General features: G+C 31.1%; 2 protein-coding genes and 2 pseudogenes across 2 annotated transcripts; 1 reads left to right on the forward strand and 3 right to left on the reverse strand.

Annotated features, from left to right (window-relative positions):
- Positions 1 to 309: 309 nt before the first annotated feature.
- Positions 310 to 4,438, reverse strand: LOC133195317 (toll-like receptor 4; annotated as a pseudogene).
- A 5,409-nt stretch (positions 4,439 to 9,847) lies between these two features.
- Positions 9,848 to 10,648, reverse strand: LOC133195318 (toll-like receptor 4). The gene has a single exon (XM_061331169.1). The coding sequence runs from the start codon at positions 10,646 to 10,648 to the stop codon at positions 9,848 to 9,850; it is 801 nt and encodes a 266-aa protein (XP_061187153.1).
- Positions 10,649 to 17,677: 7,029 nt separating this feature from the next.
- LOC133194828 (uncharacterized) lies at positions 17,678 to 22,224 on the forward strand (annotated as a pseudogene).
- Positions 19,836 to 25,656, reverse strand: LOC133194829 (uncharacterized). The gene is made up of 6 exons (XM_061330735.1): positions 25,348 to 25,656; positions 24,875 to 25,070; positions 24,512 to 24,692; positions 23,622 to 24,247; positions 23,083 to 23,323; positions 19,836 to 20,092 (listed from the first exon to the last, which is right to left on the reverse strand). The coding sequence occupies exons 1-5, from the start codon at positions 25,654 to 25,656 to the stop codon at positions 23,091 to 23,093; spliced, it is 1,545 nt and encodes a 514-aa protein (XP_061186719.1). The 3' UTR covers positions 19,836 to 20,092; positions 23,083 to 23,090.
- Positions 25,657 to 26,495: the final 839 nt, after the last annotated feature.

A 26,495-nucleotide genomic window follows, 5' to 3' on the forward strand; every position in this document is an offset into this window, starting at 1 on the left:
TGTTTATAAATTCCAATGCTTTATGTTTGAGACTGTCTACATTGTACATATAAAAGTAACACAAACTGCTATCTGCTCTCTTTCCACTTGTAAATGAATATTTATTGTTTTAATTCAATTCACAAAAGAAAGGATTTTGATAATTTAGATAAACAAACATTCCAAATACATTTACATGTTGTACTCTCTGCATGGAGAATATTATTCATTTAACATTCACCAAATTATATCTATCACTAGATTTTTTATGAAAATTGTGGCATCCTCTTTTGGCTCTGTATTTTGTTTAAATCTGTGTTTTACTCTGCTTTACTTTACTCTGTACCTTACTTTATAGTTTACTTTACATTGTACATTACGTTGGATTAATTGTTGTAAATTTCGCCACATCATTTCACAGCAGTTACTTAAAGATTTTAAGGCACAAGCAAGTTCCTCCCAAAACTGCTCCATCAGCTCAGTTCTCCCTGGCCACCTTATACTCACAATAAACCACAATATATATCGCAAGTCTTTTGGCATTCTTGTTATGAGGATATCATCTTTGATTATCACTATGATGGATTGTTTCGATCATAATGAAAGGAATGAGTTACCACCATCTGAACAGCATACGAATTCCAACCACTGTCGAGAAAGTTTTCAGTGACAACAAACACAACTTTCCTACTTTTGTTTATAAATCTTAATAGTTCGTCAGCTTTAGATATCCCAGGAATGAAGTCTTTATCTGGAAAACCTATTTGAAATCCTCTCTTTGTTAGTGATTGATATAAAGTAGTGCTTACAATTCTATAGTCATCTTCAGCATAAGATATAAAAGCATTAAACTGAAAGTCCCCACTCTCGACGGAATATACACCTTTCCACCTGTTACGTAAGTTTAGAATAATATAGTCTACATGTACACATTTTTTCACAAGGAAAACGGCAGTGATTGCAGAGATTAAAATCACCAATAAAGAAAAAGAAAGTGCTAACCATGTCTCAGTCTGACAGTTTATCTCAGATTCTACAAACCCTTTTTCCTGTAGTATTCCTAATACTGTTATATTCTTTTCACTGCATACAGTTTCATTGAGGTCTCCAAACAAGTGCTGAATTTCATCCTTCTGAGTGATTGAACATGTTGACAATCACAAATTATAGGATTTCCCTGAACGAGAATCTCTGCACTTCTTAAACGTTTAAGGATGATTAAATCTGTCTCTGTTAGAGATGCAATTTTGTAAGAAGTTATGTTCAGCAATTTTAAATTGTGTACATATTTAAGGGTTACTGGGAAGGATGAAAAAAGGTGCTACCTACGTTCAGAGACAATAGGGATGTTTGATATTTGAATAAAGTAGGTGGAAGATTGTATAAATTACCTTTTGCAGGTCTAATTCTTCGAGTTTTTCAAGATTGCAGAAAATATTTTCTAATCCATCAAACTTTGATTTTATATTTCCTGCAATAATTCGCTTCAATTTTGTTGCTTTTTCGAATACATGAGGGTATACCATACGACATAAGTTGTCGGAGATATCAAGAACTTTTAAATTCGATGTCTCAAGACCGAAAATGTATCTTATAGGAAAATTTGTTTGAGAATAATGAAGCTCTCGCAAATTTTTATCGGATACATTTATGCGCAACAGAGAAGGGTCTTCAATTTTAAATTGTGGATATAATTATAGTTATAATTTATAACTTGCAACTCATTCGAAACAGGGAGTGCTAACGTAACACTTCTTTGCAATTTGAATTGCATTTGAAGTGACGTGTAATAGAAATCCATCACTCCCATGTACATGATGTTGTTAAAACTAACATCGAGAAATTTTAGTTTTGGAAAATTTTGCAAGATGTCTATCCCTATGGGAAAGTCTACTATTTTTATTTCATTTCTGGCGACATTAAATGTTTTTAATACAGTCTCCCATATTAGTTCCATGTGGATTTGCAACAATGCCTGAAATGCGGTTATTGATGAGAAACACATTCTTGACACATATATTGAAAAAGTATCTGGAGTTACTTTCATTCACATAAAAAGGCTTTAAATAGAAGTCCGGAAAATTTGCATTGGCAACAATTTTATCCATTGTTCGATTTTGCAAGCATTTTAAATTTCTCATAACTACATTCATGTCACACAACCCCCCAAAGTACATTTCAACACCTTTTAGGTATGGAAAAGAACAAAATATCTCTTCACTTATGTCGCAAAGTACGTTCCTTTTGAAATACATTGCCAAATATTGAATTGGGTATTCTGATAATCCACTAAAGCTATTGTTGTATATGTGGAAATGGGATGTCAAAAATAATTTTAATTCCCTTAATTCTTTCAAATTTTTAAAAGGTGCATTGAATCTAAATGTGTCAAAAACATCGATCTGTAATATTTCCAAAGATAAAAGGCTTGATAATTCGCCATCAGGATAACTTGTAAATGCATTACCATTTACGGTCAAAATTCTCAATTTCCTAAGGTTAGACAATGAATTAACTTGTAAGGACCAATCTTTAAGATTGCAAAATGAAATTTTGAGAACACAAAAATTTTGCAGTTGTTTAAAAGAATCTTATCTTACGAATTTTAGCTTATTGTGGTCAAAATTTAATGTTGTTACCTTGCTTAGAATTAAATGGATGCCTTTAAATGTATTGGGAGATATCGAAGTGAAATTATTGTAAGAAAGGTCAAGAATAATCGTTTTGTTTTCTAAACCTTCTGGGAATTCAAGAGGTATCTTTTCTAAGTTAAGCCGACAACAATCCCACAACCAGCCTTGATTGCTACATTCATCTTTATCGAGTAAAGATCTGCACTGTCTCAACATTTCGCATTCTACAACTAGATATAAATGATGATTGAAAGTAAAAGTTTAATTAATTGCAGATTAGTACGTCAATGTTTCCAGTAATAAATAAAAATACTCACTATAAACTTCATAGGTGAATAATATGTAGCAGAAAGTTCTTGTTACCGTCATGATATTGTGTAGCACAGCTTTCCATTAAAAAATATGATATCTGAAATGTTTTGATGCACAAAAAATTTGAAAACATCTCTTCATTAGACAAATAATACTACACATTCCAAAAAGTAAATAAATAAATAAACATAAAACATTGAATTAATGCAAAATATTCTGTGCCAATTTTATTTCAAAAATATTCCTTCACCATGATAAAGTCATCAAAACTGTAAACATTTATGATGGTTAGTTTTTTTAAGTGATAAAAAAGTTTCAGACCTTTGTTTAATCTCATGCAAACACATGAACATTCTGTGTTAATCCGAGCATTTTATTTATTTTTATATATATATATATACCTTGATATGACAAACGAACTTACAATAGCTAACATTTATTTAAATATAAAGTGGAAACGTAAAGATACAATATCAGGAAAGTATCCCGTATTGAAAAAGGAAACACTTTTTGAGATATCGCTCGTTCGTAATTTTGATCTTACATATTAATTTATCACTAAGTATGAAAAAGTATGTATTAATGCTCTTCAAAGGAATCATTTGAAATTAGTTAATGTCAGCATTGTTATTCAGTAATTTGATTCGGTATATAAATTTCTTTCATAATCATCTTCCTCTAAAAATAATACATTTGACATGATCATAATTTTGACATCATACGTCAAGGCAAACCCTTTAGGTTATATACAAAGGTATAAGAAAAATTCTTATTTATTTACTATATTTTGATGATAAAGATTAAAAACCGTGTAGAGTGAAGGTAGTTTTCAAGAAAATACTGTTCATTATATCTTATGATACAATGGAAAAGTATATTCCTTTATGCAAAGACTGATTAACTAAACATTGTTCTTGTGTACTTAAGGATCTAATCATCAGTATCTTTAATGTTAATAACATCAATCAAAGCTTGAAATTAAAAAAAAAAAAAAAAGGATAATTAACCTTATTTGTATTCCAAATAATTTTCTAAAAAAATCAGACAGTCTCCTTCCGGACAAAATCTATTTTTTCCGCAAGGAAAGCTATCTATAAGATACCATCTTTTTCATGAGGAAGGTGCATGGAAATAAAAATACAAAAACAAAAACAAAAATCAAAAAATAATAATAAGATAAAAAATATATAAAGGAAAGTTCCTTGAAGGGATATAATTAAGTATAATCACTTAATTAGTGCGAAAATTTTATCCTGTTTCCCCTTATCAATTTCGAAAGGTATCTGAGAAAAAGGATATTGTCAATGAATTCTTAAAAAAACATTCATGTTTATAAAATAAGGTAATTTTTTAATTAAGATCAATACGTTTTCATTAAGGAGGGAGGAAATGTTTCTTAAGAGATAGAGCACTAAAATTATTTTTCTTACGATCATGTTTCCTGTAAAATATTTCCATTTCTCAAACTCGGTTGAAAATTCCTCATTTTCTGCTCCAAAATCTAAATTTGCCATGGTGGCAAAGCCTGTAAACAATGGCTGTTGAAATGTATGAAACTATTAATCTTTATTAAGTAAATTATTTGCTTGACATTATAAGCAATTGCAAGATTTCTTTCATATAGCCAAAACTTATTGAAATAATAAAAGAAAATTTGAATTTTTAAATCCTGAACATACATAAATATTCATATCAAATATTTATCGAGATGAAAGATTGTTATATGGAGATAATTGTCGCGTTTTTAATTTTGATTCATATAGTCCTCTATACGGAAGTTAATATACAGCTTTCTCTTTAAATAATCTAAATACATTTAGTTGGATTAAATTTATATATCATTGATTTTTTGTATCCTCAGTTTCCCGTTCTTTATATTTATAGTTCCTGAGTGTGTTGTTATTTATTTCATTTTTCTTTGAAAAGCAATGAATGGATCGAAAGTAGAAATATTAAAAAAAAAAAAAAAAAAAAAAAAAAAAAAAAAAAAATAAAAAAAAAAAAACCTTGAAGAGCTGAAAAAGTGGGTGCCAAATGTATTTTAGAAGCCACGTCAGTTATTCAAAACCCCTAGGAGCATTACTCAGGTAAAGTTGTTTTTGACCATGACATTTGATTCGGTATATAATTTCCTTGACCAACAAACAAGTATATCACATCTACAATTAACAAAAACAAGATATATAAACGGGTGTTTCATTATAAGACAGGTACACCAAAACTTACATATATATACATTTATTTCAAGGCCAAAGTCACAAAGACATTTTACCAATGTCTTATTGCAATAGTATAGTGGTTTATTATTTTTCTCTATTATTTCAAGCTCTTTGATTGGCTCAAACTTGATTACATGATCGAGAGCATGTACATAACAGCATATAGACTTGTGTTACTACATATGTATTTGTAGATTCTGAAATACATACATGCATCGACTTGATGTTTCTAAAATTGGAAATAATCTATTTAAGACAGCAATAGTGATGACTTCACAATAGCTAATATGATTTGATGTTTCTGAAAAAAAAAATCATTCAACTCCTATATACAATTGTGATGTTCTGTAATAATTGGCAAGATGTAACAATGCCATGAATAAGGATCTACTTTACATTAAAACAGATATGTTTTTCATAAATTGATATAATATAATTCAACAAATGTAGCCTTGTAAATTAGTACATTCCTTAAATTACTCTATCAGTATAAAGGAAACACAATTACATTAAACATCTTCATTTATTTTTATCTCTAGTCACTATCTGTTTAAAAAAACACAAGAGAGAAAACTTGTGACTTGTTCCCAATTTTTTTCCCTTTAAATTATTCTGCTTTGTTGATCCCTGTAAAAAATAATATAATAAATGTAGCCCTTTCATTCGGTCAATCCACTTCGGGTTCGGTCAATATGCTTTTCTATGACGTCGATATGTCTATGGATCGACCTCATGAAAGGGATATATCTGTATAGTATCTGCATATATATATAGCAATGGTATATATAGTTGTATCTGCATATTTACGCATATTTAAGCTTGTCTCATGTATTATCAAATATTTATCAAATAGATCACAGACCCCTTCATGTCTGGATCTACGAACTTAACTGCTACCAATTCTGCTTAATCATGAGGGAGTTAACATTCAGAACAAATATATTGGGTTTTATATTGTGAAACCAAATGGTTATATGAGTATACTTGATATAAATAGATACCGGCATTTTCGAATTCCGAATCCTGTTAGCAGTAAAATCGATTTGTCTGTTCATTCATTAATATCAATAGAATTTTAAATAAATTAATCATAAATAATTGTATATATCTTGTTTTGATGAAATAATGCAGTTAAATTTATAGTTTATAGTATATATACTTGCGATAGTTAATGATGAAATTAATTGGAAATGTCTATCTTAGTATGTACAGTGCAATTGTCAAGTAATATTTCCTGACTGGCCTATCGAGTTTCGAAATGACAGATTATATGTAATTATGTCGTTGTTATGTGATGAGAATTTTAACCCCCCCCCCTTTCCTGCGGTTTCTTTCTGATATTATTGTATACGAAGTGCATTTAAGACTTCCATTCTGGTCCTTTGCTAGAGATTTGGATGTGCTTAGTTTTTGTAAAGCTTTACAGATACATTGTACAGTAATTAGGTCCTGGTAAAAAAAAAAAAAAAAAAAAAAAAAAAAAAAAAACATAAGCATAGTGTTTATGTTTTGGGCAGTGTATTTTCAGCATATCCCTAACAAAAAATTACTATAGTTATCTACAGTTTACTATGGTAAATACTTTGATACTTTGATTTACTATGAAACTTTACTATAGAATATTTGTTGAGATTTCAAAGCATAAAATCTCTTAAATTCAATAACAGTGATTGTAAAAATTGGGAAAAAAATGTAAATATACAAGTAATGGTTCCATTAAATATATATATATAAAAAATGTGCCTATATGAAGTAAAGAACATAATTTTTTTTACAGCCTGAAACTCATAGTAAAAATACTTTGCTATGGTTAACTTTAGTTAATTATAGTTCTTTTTTGCTAGGGGTAATTTAATTTGTTAATTACATCTGGGACCTATATACTAACGGGATAGGCAATTCTCGCAAGTCTCGCGATATCTCGTAAGTTGCGGGATTTCGTAAGTCGTATTAAAATTTAATATATCTCTTTTGCTATCAAATACTTCAGAATAAAACCTTAATTTATCAATCAAAAAATTATTCAAGATCTGTTATAAGCACTGTTTTTACTTCTTATCTTAGTAGTAATTACTTTTATTTAAATATCAGTGCGTGCCCCTGATCGGTCGTATTTCCGAGAAATCGCCAATTTTGGTGGTTGTTAACTTAATATCTAAATTATTTTATAATATGTGCTTTAAAATTTATTAAATATCCATTCTGATACACAAAAAGAACAGATTACATTAATCAGAAAACAAGCTTTTTACTGGGAAAAAAACGTAGTTTGAAAAACTTGCAGTGTTGTGTGTGACGGTTAGGGTAAATAAATATGGCGATGAAGGAGTTGCCTATCGTCTTAGTATATAGGTCCCTGATTACATAAATAAATAAATAAAAGCTGTACTTTACAGTAATTATTTTATCAAAAATTCCAAAATAATAAAATCAGTCCGTTTACATAATACGAATGCAAGTTAAACAATATTATTCCAAAACGACATCTGAGATTTTTTATATGATAAGAAAGCTCTAAAGACATATCATGCTGAGATACTATGAATAACAAAGATTACTTTGACTTTGACTATTGTTATAAAAATTTGCAGATGAAGCTTAATCTTTGTCCTTTACTATAAAAGGCATCACACGAGTACCAAAAAGATAAATATTGAATTTCTGAAAATAAATTGACATACTTTATAAAACCAAGAAATGCCTTTTTATGTAATGATATTTTATTATTTTGAAAAATCATCTTTTAATTAAAGTTTCACAATTCTATATTTTAATAAACCGGATTAAATATAACAACGTTCTTTATTATAAGATTAAGCATAAACTTACTCATTCTTTTTAAAGTTAGAACTTACTTTTATATTTTATGAGCTATTTTTTTTTAAATTCTGTTTGGAAGAAGAACTCTTGTTATTTGTAGGCCATTTCTATGTTGAATATTCAAACAAAAAAATTAAGAAAATAGAAAGGAAAGCCAAAAAATGTTTATTTATGATCAGTGAAATTAGAAAAAGAAATTTTAAAAAGTTACTTTAATAATTTTATTACAAAATAAGTAGCAAAGAATTAACATGGGAAGCCATCTGGTTCAATTTTGCATATACTATTTTTTTATACTCCGGGAGCAAATCTCTGTTAGCATAGAATTGAAGTTTTAAAAAAAAGAGATGTATTTATACACATTAAATGAATTTCCCTCTCTGGTACCTCAATTGTCAGAATTACCTCTCCTATTCCTATTTATAGAAAAATAATACCTCGTCTGTTATTCTTACGTATTTTTGCTAGATTTGTGAAAACTTTCAAAAACTGATTTACTTTTCTGTTGGAAGAAATGTGTTGAATTTCAATTTTTGACAAAATGACGTCGCATAATACAAAAGTTTATTCAATATGCACCGATAATTAGATGTTTACATGAGTGCTGAAAATGAAGGAGAGGACCAATTCCCTGTGTAATATTTTAATAATATGTCTGTTTCCAACACGTACCTTTAATGTGGTCTATATATCAAAATTGCATTCGTTTGTCCATATTCAATTAGTCTGAAAATAAGTTTGACTAAACTTAGCCCCATCAGTTTGTTCTTTATGGAAGAAAATAAAGGTATTACTACATCATTGGAATACAGGCTCTAAAAATAAATATTATGCAAATTATTAGGTTACGATACATGAAAATGTTGATTAAGATATCTTACTCTACATATTTACGACAAACTTACATACTCGGCAATTATTCGATGGACATTTCAACCTTTAAAGGAAATCTGCAGTGCAGAGCTTTCGAGTTGTTAAATTTAATTGAAAATGCTGATGATGATTCTTATGTTACAAAAATTGAATCTAGTCTCCATAAAACTCGTAACAAAACTATACTAGAATTATAAATAAAAAAAAATAATTTTATATTTTCATATTAAGAATAATCTGGTGAATCTGATTATCGATTACTGTACAATAAGATTCATAGTTAGATTCTCTACGAACTACACAAGCAAATCGTTCGGAGACATTGTGTTTAAATTACTTGATAACACTTGCCGAACTACATATATAACTCTATACTTCAATAAATGTATATATATATATGGTGCATCGTATTAAAATATTTTGATTATATATTGACAAGCAATAATTACGAGCATTTGAAATAGTGGATTTTATGTAGTTCAATATCCTCGTTTCTCTCCATTCCTTAGAAGCAATGGTCCTCGGCTCTATCGGAACCTCGGCTCCATTGCTTTTAACTGTTTAAGGAATTGAGAGGTACTGGGACATTAACCTATACACAGTTGTTTGTGGGGATTTCAATTCGTGTGTTAGGATGATCCACAGAATCTACGTTCATTTGTTCCCAGCGAACAACAGTGTAACCGAAACCTCTTCTTCTTCCTATAATTGTTCAGGTTAATCTATAAATAAATTGATTTGTTTTATCTGTAGAGAGCATTAAAACAAAAGCTTGCTTTTTATCATCTAAACATCTCTCTTTCGCCCCAAGCTATTGTTTTATTTCAATCACGTAGAAAAACAGTTTAAATATGAGAACAAATAGGATGAAATAATATTATTTGTATGACAAGATTTCACACTTCATATTAACAAAATGAATCATCGTTAAAAATTCATTTCTTGGCAGTGTATATCGTTTTTTATAACTTCGATTTTCCAACTTCTTCCACAGTATTTCAAACAATCTATTTAATCCAATTTTAAGATACAAGAGAGTTCACACCAGAACTGCTGCATCAACTCGGTAGTTTCTGGCCACCTTATACTCACAATGGACCACCAGATATATCGAAAGTCTTTTGGCATTCTTTTTATTGGAATATTGTCTTTAATTATCACTATGATGGATTTTTGCCGATCATTATGAAACGAATGAGTCACAGCCATCTGTACAGCATACGAATTCCAACCACTGGCCAAAAAATTTTCAGTGACAAAAAATACGACTTTCCTACTGTTATCTATAAACCATAATAGTTCACCAGCTTTAGTTAATCCAGGAGTGAAGTCTTTATCGGAAAAACTTATTTGAAACCCTTCATTTGTTAGCGATTGATATAAAACAGTGCTAACAATACTATAGTCATCTTCAGCGTAGAATATAAAAGCAGCAAACTGACAGTCTTCGCTCTCAGCGGAATATACAACACCTTTCCATCTACTACGTAAGCTCAGAATAATAAAGTCAATGTGAACACGATATTTTTTCACAAGGAAAACGATAGTAATCGCAGCAGTTAAAATTACTAACATAGAAAAAGAAAGCGCCAACCATGTCTCAGAATGGCAGTTTTTCTCGAATTTGGCAAATGCTTTTTCTTGTAGAAGTTCTAACACTGTTAACTTCTTTTCACTGCACATAGTTTCATTGAGATCTCCAAACAAGAGCTGAATTTCCTTCAACCTTCTGAGTGATTGAACATGTAGACAATCGCAGTTTATAGGATTTCCAAGAACGAAAATCTGGACTCTTCTTAATCTCTTAAGCATGATAAAGTCCGACTCTGTGACCGATGTTATTTTGTTAGAACGAATGTACAATTGTTTTAAATTCTGTACATATGTCAAAGTTATTGGAAAGGATGAGAAATGGTTTTCATTTACGTTCAGAGACAATAAGAATGTTTGATACTTTAATAAAGTAGGTGGAAAGTTGGTTAAATTACTACTTTGTAGGTCTAAATCTTCGAGCTTTTCAAGATTATAGAATATTCTTTCCAATCCATCAAAGTTAAATTTTATATTTTTTGCAACAATTTTCTTAAGTTTTGTTGCTTTTTCTAATAAGTGATCATATACTGTGGGACACCTGTTGTCAGTAATATCAAGAACTTCTAAATTCGGTGTGTCTAGCTCAAAAATGTATCTTAAAGGAAAATTTGTATGTGATAAGTTTAATTCTTGCAAACTCCTACCAGATACATTTAAGCGTAATAGGGACGAGTATTTAAAGTGAACATTGTGAAAATATGTATTGGCTAATCTTAAAACCTGTAACTCCTTTGAAAGAGGAAATGTTATTGTTAGATTTCTGTTCAATTTATAGTGCATTTGAGGTAACTTGTTTAAAATATCCATTACTTTCATAAAAGGTAATGAAGTAAAATCAAGAAATTTAAGTTTTGGAAAATTTTGCACAAGGTCTATCCATATGGTCTGATCTATGGCCTCTACTCTATTGTTGGAGATATTAAACATTTCAATACAGTTTCCCAAATTAGTTCCGAGAGGATTTGCAAGAATGCCTGAAATGTGGTCATGAAAGAAGGTTACATTTTTGACACAGATTCTAAAAAGGTGTTTGCTGTTGCTTTTATCCAAATTGAAAAACTCAAAAGATATGTCGGGAAAGTTGTAATTGGCAACGATGTATTCCATCGTTCGATTTTCCAAGCATTTTAAACTTTTCAAGACTACATTCATGTCACACCCTCCAAAATGAATTGTTACACCTCGTAGGTAAGGAAAAGAACAGAATATCTCTTCACTGATATCGCAATGCACATGCTTTTCGAAATTCATTGTCAGATATTGAATTGGGGATGCAGATAATCCACTAAAGCTCTTACTGTATACATGGAAAGGTGATGTTGAGAATAGTGTAATGTCCTTTAATTTTTTCAAACGTTTGAAAGAATCGCCGAATCTAAATGAGCCGAACACATCAATATACAATACTTCCAAAGAGAGAATACTTGATATTTCAACATCAGGGTAGCTTGTCAATGAATTATTATAAACTATCAGAATTCTCAATTTTCTAAGATTAGAGAATGCATCAACTTTGAAAGACAATTGCGAGAGGTTACACGATGAAATATCGAGAAAACACAAGTTTTGCAGTTGTTTAAAGGAATCTCTTTGTATGAATTTCAGCTTGTTATTATTAAAATATAAGGCTGTTACCATGCTTTGAACTAAATAGATGCTTGTGAACATTTTGGGAGATATCAGCGTAAAATCATTGTGAGAGAAGTCAAGCATAAGCGTTTTGTTTTCTAATTTGTCTGGGAATTCACGAGGTATCTTTTGTAAGTTAAGCCGACTACAATCCCACAACAAGCCTTGATTGCCACATTCATCTTTGTAAGATATAACTCTGCACTGCCTCTCCACTGTACATTCTACATATAGAAGAAAATAATGCAACAATAAAAATAAGTTAATAAATCCTACCCATAGTATATTTTTTTCTTCATGTTTACAATAATAAAAAGAATGAATAAAAATACTCACCGTAAACAGTACAAATCATTAATGTATAGCGGAAACAGATGTTACTTATTGTTGTCATGATATTGTGTCCTGCAGCTTTTCTTGAAATAATGTGACATCTGAAATGCATTCATAAAAAAAATAGCCAAAAATGTCACAAAATATACACATAATATTGTTTGTTTAATGATATTTATGGATAACATATTGCAAATTGTTTTTGTTTTTGCTTTTCTTGATTCAAATTTTGATTAAGTGCTAGCTCTTGAAATGGTGGTTGCATGTTTCAAGAAAAGATATTCTTGTCAGTTTGAAAGATCATTTTGTATACGCAATATTCATTGAGTGGTAGTACCTGGTGCTTTGAGGGAATACAGGTTCCGAGAGAAAGCTGCTCTAGTCCGATTGAAAGACTGTAAGTTAAAATAAATGAACATTTTTGTTATGTATAGATCAAACAACTAAGCATTAAGTTCCAATAAAGAAGGGTTAACTTTTGTAAACACAGAAAAAGACGTGTTTACAGAGAGACCTACACAGCATTAACTACACTCCATCAAAGCCCAATCAAGAGATGTGAAACTTGTTTCTCTTTCCTACTTTTTTTGAAATCTGAAAAAAGTACATTGTTTTAAAAACTGAAAATAAAAAGAAATAACAATCTAATTTGTATTGCAATATCAGACAGTTTTCCTCCACATATTTTTTCTCCGAACAGCATGCATATGGAGTTGAAACAGATAAATACAATAGAAAAAATAGATTCATGAAACTTAAAATCCTTCTTTAATATTTCCAATTACCTATTAAATAAGATGATCAGATCATTTGTTTCCAACTATTAATTTGAGAAGGCAGGAATTAAATTTGCCAAAAAAAAAACAAAAAAAAAAAAAAAAAAACAAACAAACAAACAAACAAACAAAAAAATTAAAAAACTCAAGGAACATACAAATAAACCTTGTTATTAAAATAAATTCAATTTATACAAGGAATAAGGATCCACGGCTGCTGGAGATAGCTCTTAACTTGATATGTTACTACAGTACCAACCAGACCAAACCTGACACCCAAGCAGTCCCAGAAAGCAGTCCCGGGGACTGCTTTGCGAATGCTCTGGGACCGCTGTGGGACTGCTCTGCGACTGCTGTGGGACTGCTATGGGACCGCTGTGGGACTGCTCTGGGCCAGCTCTGGGACCGCTGTAAGACTGCTCTAGAAAGTAAACCCAGCAGTCCCTGGGACTGCTTTGATCACCCATGCGTAAAATGATTAAGAGACAAGAAAGCCCCGCCCCTTGTGTATTCTGAATTTGCAGGCTTCATTTTGTACAGTAGTTTTGTTTACTTTCAGCAGAGAGGTGTAATAAAATTAAAATTAATCAACAAGGACTTTCCAAAAATTTAATAGAACGGTTAGCTACTTAAGGATATATGTCAACTGCCGATTTCCCTACATTGCATTGTAAAATTAATTAAAAAAATTAATTAAATGTTGGTAATTAGAAAAAAGTTGTTTTGCCAGTTTAAAAAAACAAGTCAGAAAATGATTTTTTTTAATCCGTGTATTTAACGTAAATGCAGGTGTTTGAAACTAAACAATTCATTTAATTAAAGCTGTTAAACATTCAATGCCGTTTTTAACAGGTTCAAAATAAAACCTAATAATTAATTCAAATAAATACAATCTTTTTCTATGAAATAATCTCCCGTTATATAAACAACGTGAGCAAATATTCTTTGATTTTTTTCCCGGATTAATTTTTAATTTATCAAAAAATTTTAATAAATATATAAAATATAGTAAAATAAATATGTTTGAAAATGTCGAAATTTATTTCTTAATTTTTTGTGTACTTTGAGGAAAAACAAGATACACGTAATAATTGTATTGTCTCGCCTATTCAAAACCGTACACGATATATAAAATGTGTAAACACCAGGGGGTCGTAACATAGAGCTTACTTAGTTTCTGACTTAAGTAGGGTCCTAAGTATGTTTTAGGTGCAACCGTAAGACCTGCCTAAGTACTACTTAAGTATGTCTTAATCCGTAACATAAAACGGACTTAGATAGGTCTTAGCTAAGTCAAACTTATGTTCAAAATATTTTTTATGAATCATCCTAGTTTTTCAATTTATTTGTATATATATTTGTAAAAATGATTTAGTTGCGTTTTTAATGACACATATATTAAAGTTGACGTTCTTACCCATCAGTTTTAGATAGTTTAGATTAGATTTCTTATTTAAAGTATAATTCTCTTTAAATCATTCTGAATATTTGAAAACAAATATTGCACTGTTACAAAGTGGCACTAGTGGTTCATTGTAAATGCGTGAATACTTTTTATCACTCGGGACTGCGGTGTGTTCAGTTTACCGTTATTATTCTTTATTTTGACAAATGTTCACTTGCTTTCAAATTGTCTTTCTCGCAGACATGACACGATAACCGAACATCTATGTAATTGAAACTCTAATAAAAAAAGTACATAACAATAGTGACATTTTAATTTTTTCCTCCCAATATCACAAGCAGAGACTGCAAACGTTTTATGATACATATCTTTACAATTTAATGAAGGAAAGTTTTCCTGCTTTCAGAAAACATTTTTTCGCATATCTCCAACTTATCAACAACTCTCTCTCTCTCTAACGGTAGTGAACCCTGTCTGAATTCTCGCTTGTTGCGTTCTACATCTCCATATATTTCATTCAATCAATCTAATTTACAGACAATCTTTATTAGTTTTCTAATCATCAGCCTTTAATTCACCGACAATTTTAAAATCTATTTGTTCAAATTTTTTCACAGTGAACAAACAAATCCATGATAACTGTATATAATTTACTTATAATGATTAGTGTTTATAATCTAGGTCCCACTAATATTGCATACGTATCCCAAAAATAATATTTTTTATTAACATGTATGTCCTTTAGAGAGTGATATTGGAATCAGTGATGAATGCCCCCCTCCCCCCGACGAAAAACTTAAATTCTCATACCAGTATATTAAATAAAGAAAATTATTTTTTTTAATATATTATATAAATAGAGGAATGTTTTAATATAGAAAGTCAACTTTAAATAGTTCAAAATATATGCTGAAGAAGGTTAAGACACACTTAAGTCACCTCTACCGGCCGCCTAAGTTTTGCTAATATTGTCAAATCTTAGCACGTTTCTAGTTACGGTCTTAAGTTTAAGACTGTACTTAAGTCCTACTTAAGCATGGTCTTGGACTTAAGTACCCTTTATGTTACGACCCTCTGGCTAAGTTTTCAATCGCCTGTAGGCAGGAATAGCAGATAGTCCTCGTGTGTTATATGGGTATCAGAGTTACACATCATTGACCATGCTGGTCAAAAATCTTATGGCATTTATTTCGTTCCTCAGATTACAAAACCCTTGTTTTAATAAATATGGTATATGTATTTCAGGATTGTTCAATTTCTAAAATATCCGAGATAGTCACTTGCAGGACTTACATGTGTACACATGCACACTGATGTAAGGGCTCAGGAAATATTTTAGTGAAATTGTTTTACGTTGCGTAAAGATTCTTACAATAATTATATCGACAAGTCAAGTCGCCCGCGTGGCGCAGTGGTTAGAGCGTCTGCTCTAGAGTCGCGAAGTAAGGAGTTGATCCTTACGTCGCTGGTTCGAATCCCACTGTGGGACGTGGAGACCGGTCCTTCGGATGAGACCGTATAAACCGAGGTCCCGTATCGCAGTAGGTGCTGGCACGAAAAAGACCCCTCACTGCTCAATGGCCGTAAGTGCCGAGCATAGGACAAAATTTGCAGCTCTCCACCGGGAAGTGATGGCGTCTCCATATGAGTGAAAAATTCTCGAGAGGGACGTTAAACAACATACAATCAATCAATCAATCGACAAGTCAATAAAAAATGATAGCCAGAATATATTAGCAAGCAAAATTTGATAAAGAATGAACTGTCATCAGATTCATGATACACATGTATATTTTTTCAAGATTCAACGTAAATAAAAACGTAATATATGGAGTAATATGGGAATCAGCCTTGATCTATAATTGTAGGATCCATTACAAACTCATTAAATTCTTGTCTAAAATTAAGCTATTATTTTATTAAGCACATGATTAATTTTCTATAAAAATATATATGGTAACTATTATCAATAAATAAAAGTTAATAAAAAAATAATTTAATTTGGTTTCAAATCAATATGCTACGGATGTAATTACAGTGTATTTAGTGTGAAAGTATCTTTTCTTCTATTATTATTTATTTTTTCTCATATATATTGTAATTTTATTAGTTATTCGGAAATAATTGTCACATGAGAATTGTAAATATGCTGTACATGTACAGGTAACATGTCCTCATGTTTTCTCCTAAAAGGTTTATCATTAAATATCAACTGCCTTTATATTACTGACATTGTTTGTTGGTACACTGTGTAATCTCATTCATGACTAAGCTCCGCCCATTAAATTATTAACCCCTCCTACTGGGACTGCTTTCTGTGACTGCTGTGACTGCTGTGGGACTACTGTGAGACCGCTGTGGGACTGCTCTGGGACTGCTATCTGTCAGGTTGGGTCTGGTTGGTACTGTATGTTTCCTATTCAATTCTTCCATTTCAACCATGGTGTTTCTCAAGTAATGCTCAGGTTGGTATTAAATTTACTTGACTTGCACATTCATTTAAATTTCTTTAAGAACATGATCAAAAGATCATCGACTTACAGAATAAACCCGCTTTAATGAGTGGATGTTGAAATACACTAACCCTGACAAACGTTGATTAAAATCTTTAAATTGATTTTCATGTCTATTTACATGTATAAGTTAATGGTCTAGATATATTATCATATCACCGAACTACGTTATGGCATGTTTTGAATATCCCTACCCCTTCATGTGCTTTTATTTCTGTCTGTAACAACGCCAATTTTCTACAAACTGTTTGCCTAAACTTTCACACTTCTTTTAAAAAAAGGTATTGTTTCTGTCAATTCCAACTTGATATCAGCTTTTGAATAGACCTTTTTAATAATATATGCAGACATGCGCAGAAGTACTTCCGAGTGGAAAAATCACGACTCGTTCTGTGCAACATTCTACGCTTCATTTTCGTCAAAAGTGTTTTTTAACATCGTCGTATATTTTTGTTGAATTGATATTTACTTATTAAACTGAATAAAATTGGTTTGAAATATGTTTTATTTTATTTATTTCAATTCATGTACGAGTGACAAACATTTCCTGTTTATCGTTACCTTGTTTACATTGGCAACGAGTTACAACAGTATGGCGACCCGCGAAAACTTAAAGAAAACAAACGTAAGTGTTTTGCGTAGCATAGCAGCTGATCTGGGGATAAATTCAAAGAGAAAGAAGGATGATCTTATATGTGACATATTATCTAGTCAAACACCAGCAGCTTTAATAACTCCAGTTGTGCAATTGTCATCTTGCATTAATCCAACTGACGTGCAGTTTAAGGAAAACTTGCCCCCTTTCAATGCAGTCCATTATCAGTCAATATCGGAGGATCTTAAACCTCCGAGTATATCATTCTCTATGGTATATGAATTCATGATAACAAGGCGAAGGCAGGAAGGTGATCAATGCATCCAAAACTTCAAGGGTTTAGACAAGTCCGTGAAGCATTTTGATGCCGGGGATGTCCAGAATATGTGTATTGCACGAGTAAGTTAATAATATTATGCAAACCTAGTCTTTATAAAGAAATTTTAACTACAGAGATTTATGAATTACATATAGATGTTTCTAGGTCAGTTAAGATAAATGTTCAGCACTTTGAGAGAGAGTGTATTTGACAAACACACATACATAGCTGATTTATTCTAATCTGATGCATGGCCGTAGGAACCGGGGGAGGGGGGTTGCTCCCACAATGATTTTGCCAATACATAGAATATATAGAAAACATAGCTACTACATGCTTGTGCCCCCTCAATAAAAACGTCTGATGACAATTTTTTTTTTTTTTGCTTGTCAAGGAATTTTTGGTAGTTGATAGTGTCCCCCATTTAAAAATGTATGGCTGTGCCCCCCCCCCCCCAAAACTGAAATTGCTTCCTACCGGCCTGTGACGAAATGATGAGATCATTTGATTCTGAGAAGGAAAAATTTTGGAAATATTTCTTACATATGAAAATTTCCAAAAAATAATTTGTCCTCCACTGTTAAGGAAATACCTTGATTGATACAACACTTTGTCCTGTAAAGGCATAAAAAAATAACCTTTGGCTAATTGAACACTTGAACCCCCCCCCCCATTACATGGCTATCCTTATGTAAACATTGGAAATACATAATACACATGTTATTAAATAGTTTTGAAATTTGATTTCATTTAAATGAACTAATTCATTTTCTGATTTGTTCTGAATACAAGCCCTCAGATTGCTTTGATCCCACTGACATATTGGAGTATATAATGAAAAAAAAAATTTAACCATCAATATATCAGTAGAAGCTTCTGTAGACCTGTGGTTCTGACACAAAATTTACATTTTCCATGATTTTTACTACCAATATTATGAATTAGAAGAAAAAATTAGGAATTGGAAATAAAGAAAAATGATATCCGTACTCAACTTTCAGAAAGAATCTTGATGTCATTTTTCAAAAAATGACAATATAATTAAAATAAAATTTTTACTAAAATTTCAGATTGATGAATCTACAGTGTACATTAAAGCATTTTGCTTAGCATCAATGAAAAAACAGCGTTACCAGGTTTTTTTGTGCATAAGTAATTCTGATGGAAGAACAGGGTGGACTTTGCTTACTGTCAATGCCCCATAGGGTAAGTATTACACAGTTCTTATCTTCAAAATAACAGATGAAATCTAATCTTTCATTTTATATTATTCTAATAATATGTTGTTATATATGTGTTCATATTTTCTGTAAATTACATATACAGGTTAGCTCAAGCATGCAGTCATATTGGGGGGCTGCTCTTCACCATATGCAATATGCAATCCACTACAAAAGCACCTTTGCAAGGAGAACAGAGTTGTACATCAACACTCTGCCAATGGAAAGTGCCACGAACAATGAACCAGAAACCAAAGCCTATAAGCAACCTTAACCTTTCAAGGCCCAAGGCAATGGCAAGCAGTGATACTGATGATGATGTAGCCAGGTTATCATCACCATCACATGGTTCAGCAATGGCCAGGTTCGACCCTCGTCATTCTGAGGACAAACATCATAGCCTTGCTTGGTCTCTGGATCAACTTGGGGAACTAAGAGCTTGTTTCCCTCATACAGGTTTACAAATATTTGTAAATTGCCTTTTTTAATGTTTTTGAAGTACAAAAAAGAAAATTGAATAAAAAAAAAAATATCTCACTGCAATGAAACAAAAATTTTTCTTTTAATATTATAAATAATTTTAAGTAAATATCATACTCAAACTGAAAGCAGTGTATATAATATTATGAGGTAAATACATTAAAAGATACAAATATAATTTTAAATAATTTTTGAATAGGTAAAAGATGTATAATATATCTTAAAATTAAATAAATGATTAGAGGAGTAAAGTATTTAGCATTTTATGCAGTGATTCAATAATAAAATCTTTGTTGTCTAGGTATGGCTCATCTCTGGAATATTCCAGACTCCAATGTACCTAGTTCTGTGGAAGTTGAAGTGGAAGTTGAGACATCTGTGCACCCATTGTACCTGAAAATGGAAAAGATGCTGTTATCAGATGAGAACTGTGAGTTGAAAATAAAATTTTGAATTTTGATCCTATATGTCTAAAACCTAAACATAGACCAATTAGCAAAAATAGAGATAAAACACAATTATAATTATCTCAATCTAATTAGATCTTCCATCCACTCCCCATTTTATCTATACATTGCTTCCCTGTGATGTTGCAGATGGAAAATTAATTTTAATTAGATTGATTATTAACTGTAATGTATCTTAATAATTTTAATGAATGCATGTATAATTCTACTAACTTTTTTTATTTGTTATAAAATAAAAACATATCTTTTATGTACTCTTTTCTCATTTCCAACAGTACCACCACCTATGATAGATGAAGAGCTAGTGAACTTTATAGAGGAGAAGACAAGAGGACAGAGACTTTGTGAGATGTGGAGAGCTCTCCACCTTGGGAGAATTACAAGTTCTATGTTTGGTGATGTGCTACTAGCAAGAGAAACCCCAGCAAAATCTCTCGTCAATCAGATCTTACATGGATCAAATCTTGACAAGTAATATTCCTTTTAAAAAATTATAAAGTAATTAATTATTTGCACATAGTGTTTTTTTTTTTTTTTTTTTTTTTTTTTTTTTTTGCAAATAAATCTTGCATTAATTATTTTTCATAAATGTAAATAGTAATATTACTAAATGTAAACGATCATTACAATGAATGATTGTAGGAATACTGAAAGTGCATTAATGTTACAATAGCTGGAGTTATTTCCCTTATGTACATGTTATTTTGTAATATGAACCTAGTATGTAGATTAGTCAATATATATGTCACAGACGTATTTTATTTGTTACTCCTTTTTAATAATAATAACAATGAAAACAGCTGTTGGGTTCGATGCATATATTTTTCAATTTCATGTTAAGACTGAAAAGGTGACCTGTAACAATAACAGTAATGAAAATAAATGAATACACTCTCATACCTATACACTCACACATTAAATTACTTTACTATATTTTAACTTTTCCAATGTAATTATCTTTAAGTAGATAATTATTTGATAAGATATTTAATTTATTCAAAGCAACGGTGGTAAAAGTTCTTACCGAATAGGCAGTTAAATTGTCCACATTATAAAATGATAGACTTTGTGGAGTAAGAGAGGAATTCTTCCTTACTCCTGGCTGTCCTAGGGTGGAGTGAATTAGTTAGGGTATTTGGCGCCAAGCATGCGCACACAATACCAAACTAGTAAAACCACTCACACACTTCTCACTCTAAAATATCAACCAATCACACAACTTCAACCCTCACCCATTCTGACACAAACACATTTGACCTTTCACACTCCTAAATCCACCAATGAGCATTCAACCCCATGAATATGAATGAGATATTTTATGAATGAACACATAGTAAATTCCAGAGGACTGTAATTTACTATGCTTTATAGATGAAAATGATGATGATGATTAGTGATTAGGTCATTAAATATTCAATCATACATATAATATTTATCAGAATAATAATTTATTCACCCTGTGACATATATACAGGATACCTTATCCTTTCTATTACTCTTAATTTAAAATATTTCAGATATACAGCACTACCACCACCAGTCCAGTGGGGGATAGATCATGAAGCAGAGGCCAGAAAAGATTACCTTACCATTAAAAGGGCCATAAATGAAAATACAGATGTACATCCTACAGGGATCACCTTGTATTCAACACACTCATTCCTTGGAGCCTCAAGCGATGGGAAGGTAATTGAAAATGGAGACATGGGATTACTGGAAATAAAGTGTCCCTTTTCGATTAAGGGTTACAATATTACCCAGTGCGAAATATCAGAAATCTTGGAACTGAATGATCGACACTTTTGTCTTGAGATGTCATCTTCAGGGCCAACTTTGAGAAAATCTCACAAATTTTATGCACAAGTGCAGGGAGAAATGGCAATCAAGAGTGTACCTTGGGTGGATTTTGTTGTGTGGACTGCAGCTAAAGCAAACAACATTTTTATAGAAAGAATTCTTTTTGATGAGCAATTTGTTACATCTATGATGCCAAAATTAGTTAAATTTTACATGGAGCAAATTTATCCATTATTATACAAGTGTTGAAATTTCTCTAGTGATGCAATGCAGTTCTTTGAAGCAAAGGCTGTATGAGATTAATGCTGTACGTGTGCATAAATAGGCGTAATCAAAATTTAACGCAATTACTAGGTGAGTTGTTGGCGTATTCATGAATTAGCGCTACACTCTTAAGCATTGTATATTGTATTTGTAAATGATTTCTTAGTGGTATTCATAAATTAGCGCATCGTTGTCTGCACCAAAGCCACTTTAAATATAAAGCCTGCTTTTTTAAGAACACATACAGTATTAGATGAATTGACTCTAGTTCTATTGCACTTTATAGTGTATCAGTCTAAGTACACAGCTACAAATTTACAATTATTTATCTGTGGAAATTAAAGTGTTGGATATTTGTGATTATTTTTTAAAAGTAGAAGGTTGAATCAGGGAATAACTATCTTCTAATTTGGTATTTCGCAAATACCAAATTAAAAGATAGTTATTCCCATTCTAATGCAATATATGTATTTTGTTTGATTTTCATGTCTTATTTTGTTGAGTTTTGTTATATAAAATACGTCATAGAGCATTGTGTTTTTGCGTCACTCTATTATGACGCCACAATGAATAGCTTTCATTCTCATTTATGCTCATTTAACTGCCTCAGATGTCAGTGTATTACCCAATCAAAATGTGTTTTACAAAACAATTGCATTAGAATTTTTTTTTATTTGTGAAAATATTCTTGTAGCATAATATGTGATATGAATTGCAAGACGACAGCTCTGATTAAGTATTTTGTATATTGTGTACTGTATTAATTACTAGGAATATTTTAAGTACATAATTACTTAATAATATGCAATATGGAATGAATTCATAAAAATCAAAACAAGAATTTAAATGTCTTACTTAGAGAGTTATGATTCATCAGTGGAAATCTTTTTCCCATCAACAAGCGGATAATCCAGATTGGTCAGCCAACAGCAGACTTGGAAAATCTTCGTGATGAAGTGGACCATTGTAAGGGGGATCACTCCTTCTAAGACATGAAAGTTCTTCACACGCCCAATGCTCCTTTCAACATGAATCCGAAGTTGGGCAATCTCCTGGGTCTTGAAGACTTCATCTGTTGAAAACTGGTTAGAAGTGCCTAGAATACAATATTAAGAAAATTATTTAAGCTAGTTACCATGCAATGTTTTCCTGATTTATCTTTAAAAAAAAAAGAAAAGAAACAACAAACAAACAAATCTAACCATTTGCACATAGATTGAGTTGATTGGGTGGGAGGGGGTGAGGTTAAGATCTGGCATTAAAGGAAGACTAAAAGATTTTATTTTAACTTAAAATTCTTATCAGCAAAAAGAAATCCTAATTTTTTAACTCTCGTGAGATAAAAATAAACAACAAACAGCTGAATGTTTACAACTTTACACTTCATTTAATACCTCGGAATGGTGGAATGTTTAAGGAACATTGTCTTTTTTCAAGTAAGTCAGCTATGGTGAAGCCTTTGTCTGCCATTACACTGTCACTAGGCTCAAGTAACTGAAGTAGGCCACATTCCTCAGTTAGCTGACGGTCTGAAGTTTTTCCTGGCCATGCATCAGAAACAAAAGTAATTACTCCAGATGGACTAATACCGACTAGAAATTTAACAGTAGTATGATGCTTGTAGTTAGAAAATGTTAGGCTTTGATTTATTAGGCTACTTGATGATTGAATGAAAAGTTCTGTACAATCAATAATCACTCTGGTTGATGGATACTTAGATTTAAAGGATTCAGGCATAGTTCTGTTGATAATATCTCTGCTTGGAAATGGGTTTAGAAACTTGAGCTCGGCATGAATTAAACTGATCCAGGTTGTAAAATACATTGAAAATGAAGCACTGCTGATCTGGAATCTCTCTGATATATCCTGCACATAGAGTCCAACTTTCAACCTCATGAGGACAGCAAATAATTGATCAATTGGATGTAAGCAAGATGATGACATTCTCACTCTGTCTGTAGTTGATGTCTGTCCTTCCCCCCTCCAATATGTCATCCTTGAACATTTACTGGAAAGGTAACTGTAATCAATGAAATTACAGAATTAACATTCTGTGATGCTAACTTAAGTTATAGGAATTTTTAAAACCTAAAAATTTAAGCAGTCAATAACATCTGAAATATAATTTAATTTTTGCATAAACAATCACAATACCTCTGAAGAAGGTGAATCAGTTTTTTGATACATGACTGTAATTTTTTTCCATTATTTATTATGATCATAACTTGTATAAAGATACATATTTGAAGATAATAAAAAGTTAAGAAAAAATGTCAACACTTGCTTGTACAGCCACAGGAAGATTGTAAAAGAAGGTAGCCCTGTGTAAAAACGTGTCATGCCATCATCATCTTTAATGCGCTCAGCAGACCATTTGTGTTTACGTAGGTCCTCTCGAAGTCTTCTTACTTCCTCTTTAAGGTTTCTGTTTTCTTTCAGGAGGGGGTCTTCTTCACATTGTACACCTTTAAATGTGTTTATATCATCAATAATTTATAGCAAGCAGAATTTTAAAAATTTATTTACATTTTACAAATCTACTGAATATCTTATATTGATATTGAAATTGACATACTAGTATCTTACTAAAAAGATATATATTGCAATTGAAATATTCAGTTAAATAATCAATTCATCCCTGGTGTACCTGCATCACATGTCAGCTTAATGTCAACATCATCTGTTGGTCCATTTTCATCATGATCACTGGTTAAAGCATTTCCCTCTGTACTGTGATCACCTGACTCGTCTGTTGATCTACAGTAGGAGCCATGTGCAAGCAGAGAAAACTCTAAATTAGCACTTTCTCTCTCCCTGTTTATCCTCTCTGAACAAAGTTTTTCCTTGTAAAAAAAAAAGTAGAGCAATAAAAATATTTTATACATGTATATTTATGTATTTTGAAAGAAATTGGGGTAATTTATAAATCCTGTGCAAAATTATATGAATAAATATGTTTTTGATTTAAAAGAAAGTAGCTCTGGGTAAAACGTGTTTTTTTTCTTCTTAAATCTGACATCGATCTCTCGTTGTACCTCCTATAAAACTTATGTTTGATTTTTAGGCCGTTTTATTTATAAGATTTCAAAAAATATATTGGTGAAAATCAAAGGTAGATACCTTGGTTGTTTCTCGATCAAGTCGTCTCTGTTCCCTGTTAAAATCTTCTTCCGATCGTTTCTGTTTGTAGGCAAATATTGTTGGGGCATAATTGTCATCGCTCGGTTCATCTCCGTGCCACCCATCAACAAAATGTTGCGAGCAGATCCAGGTATGCTCGTTTGGCGTCCATTTATCCCTATTAACAGCTTTTATCCAGGCTCTTCTTTTTCTTTTGTTCTTGGGAAACCGAAAGAAACTGACACCCTTCGACCGTGATTCTCCATTACACACGTTTCGACACTTGCAAACACAACAAGATTTTACCATTTCCGTTCCTAATGAAAACAAATGAAGCTTTCCACTCGGAAGCGTTTGTGCGCATGTGCGAGTAACTGTCCCGCACTTAAGTTAAAAGACCTTATTACTACTTTTGCGATATCTGTGATACTTCTCTTTTGCAGGGCAAATTAATAACCTTTGGGGAAGTTTTTGTTGGAAGATAATTACATGTAAGAAACCTTTATTAAACAATGTAACGTCATATTTTATTAAACTACATTTAAAAAAAAAAAAGAAGAAGATAAAATCAAATACATTCAACTACATTTTTTTTTATTTACGGAATCTCCATTGTATTCCAAATGCCAGTTATACTTAAGGCATTGAATTCATCAATTACTAATAAAAGAATGAAATTGAATCTAATGTTGAAAACTCATTAAAAACTCTTTACATTTTATAAGATTTATTTGTTTAATTATATTAATTTATTCAAGAGGAAAATAATGATAAAAAACAAATAAAGTGAAATTAATGACCATTCACTTAAAATGAACATGTCTGAAAAGACAATCTTTTTTTAACGTTTAAAAAGTAAAAATAGCTTTTAAAACGGCTATTAGAAAACTAATATATGTAGTTTCTGTTCTGCAACATACATTACTTAAACGTTATAAAACAACATCTTGAAAATAACATTACTTATGACGTTTTTTATATTTGCGATCATTATAAAAGTATTTATAAAGTTTAAAGATTATTATTTCAATCCACAATGATTTAGAAAGAGCATTAACATCATATGTACATTTATTCTGTCTTGAAATAAAAAAAAACTTACTTGAAAACTGACACAATTTTCAATTTCTTACGAAGTCTTTCGATCT

The sequence above is a fragment of the Saccostrea echinata genome, unplaced genomic scaffold (genome assembly GCF_033153115.1).
Source record: "Saccostrea echinata isolate AGI-Se365-2 ecotype Australia unplaced genomic scaffold, CSIRO_AGI_Sech_v1 ptg000029l, whole genome shotgun sequence".
NCBI lineage: Eukaryota > Metazoa > Mollusca > Bivalvia > Ostreida > Ostreidae > Saccostrea > Saccostrea echinata.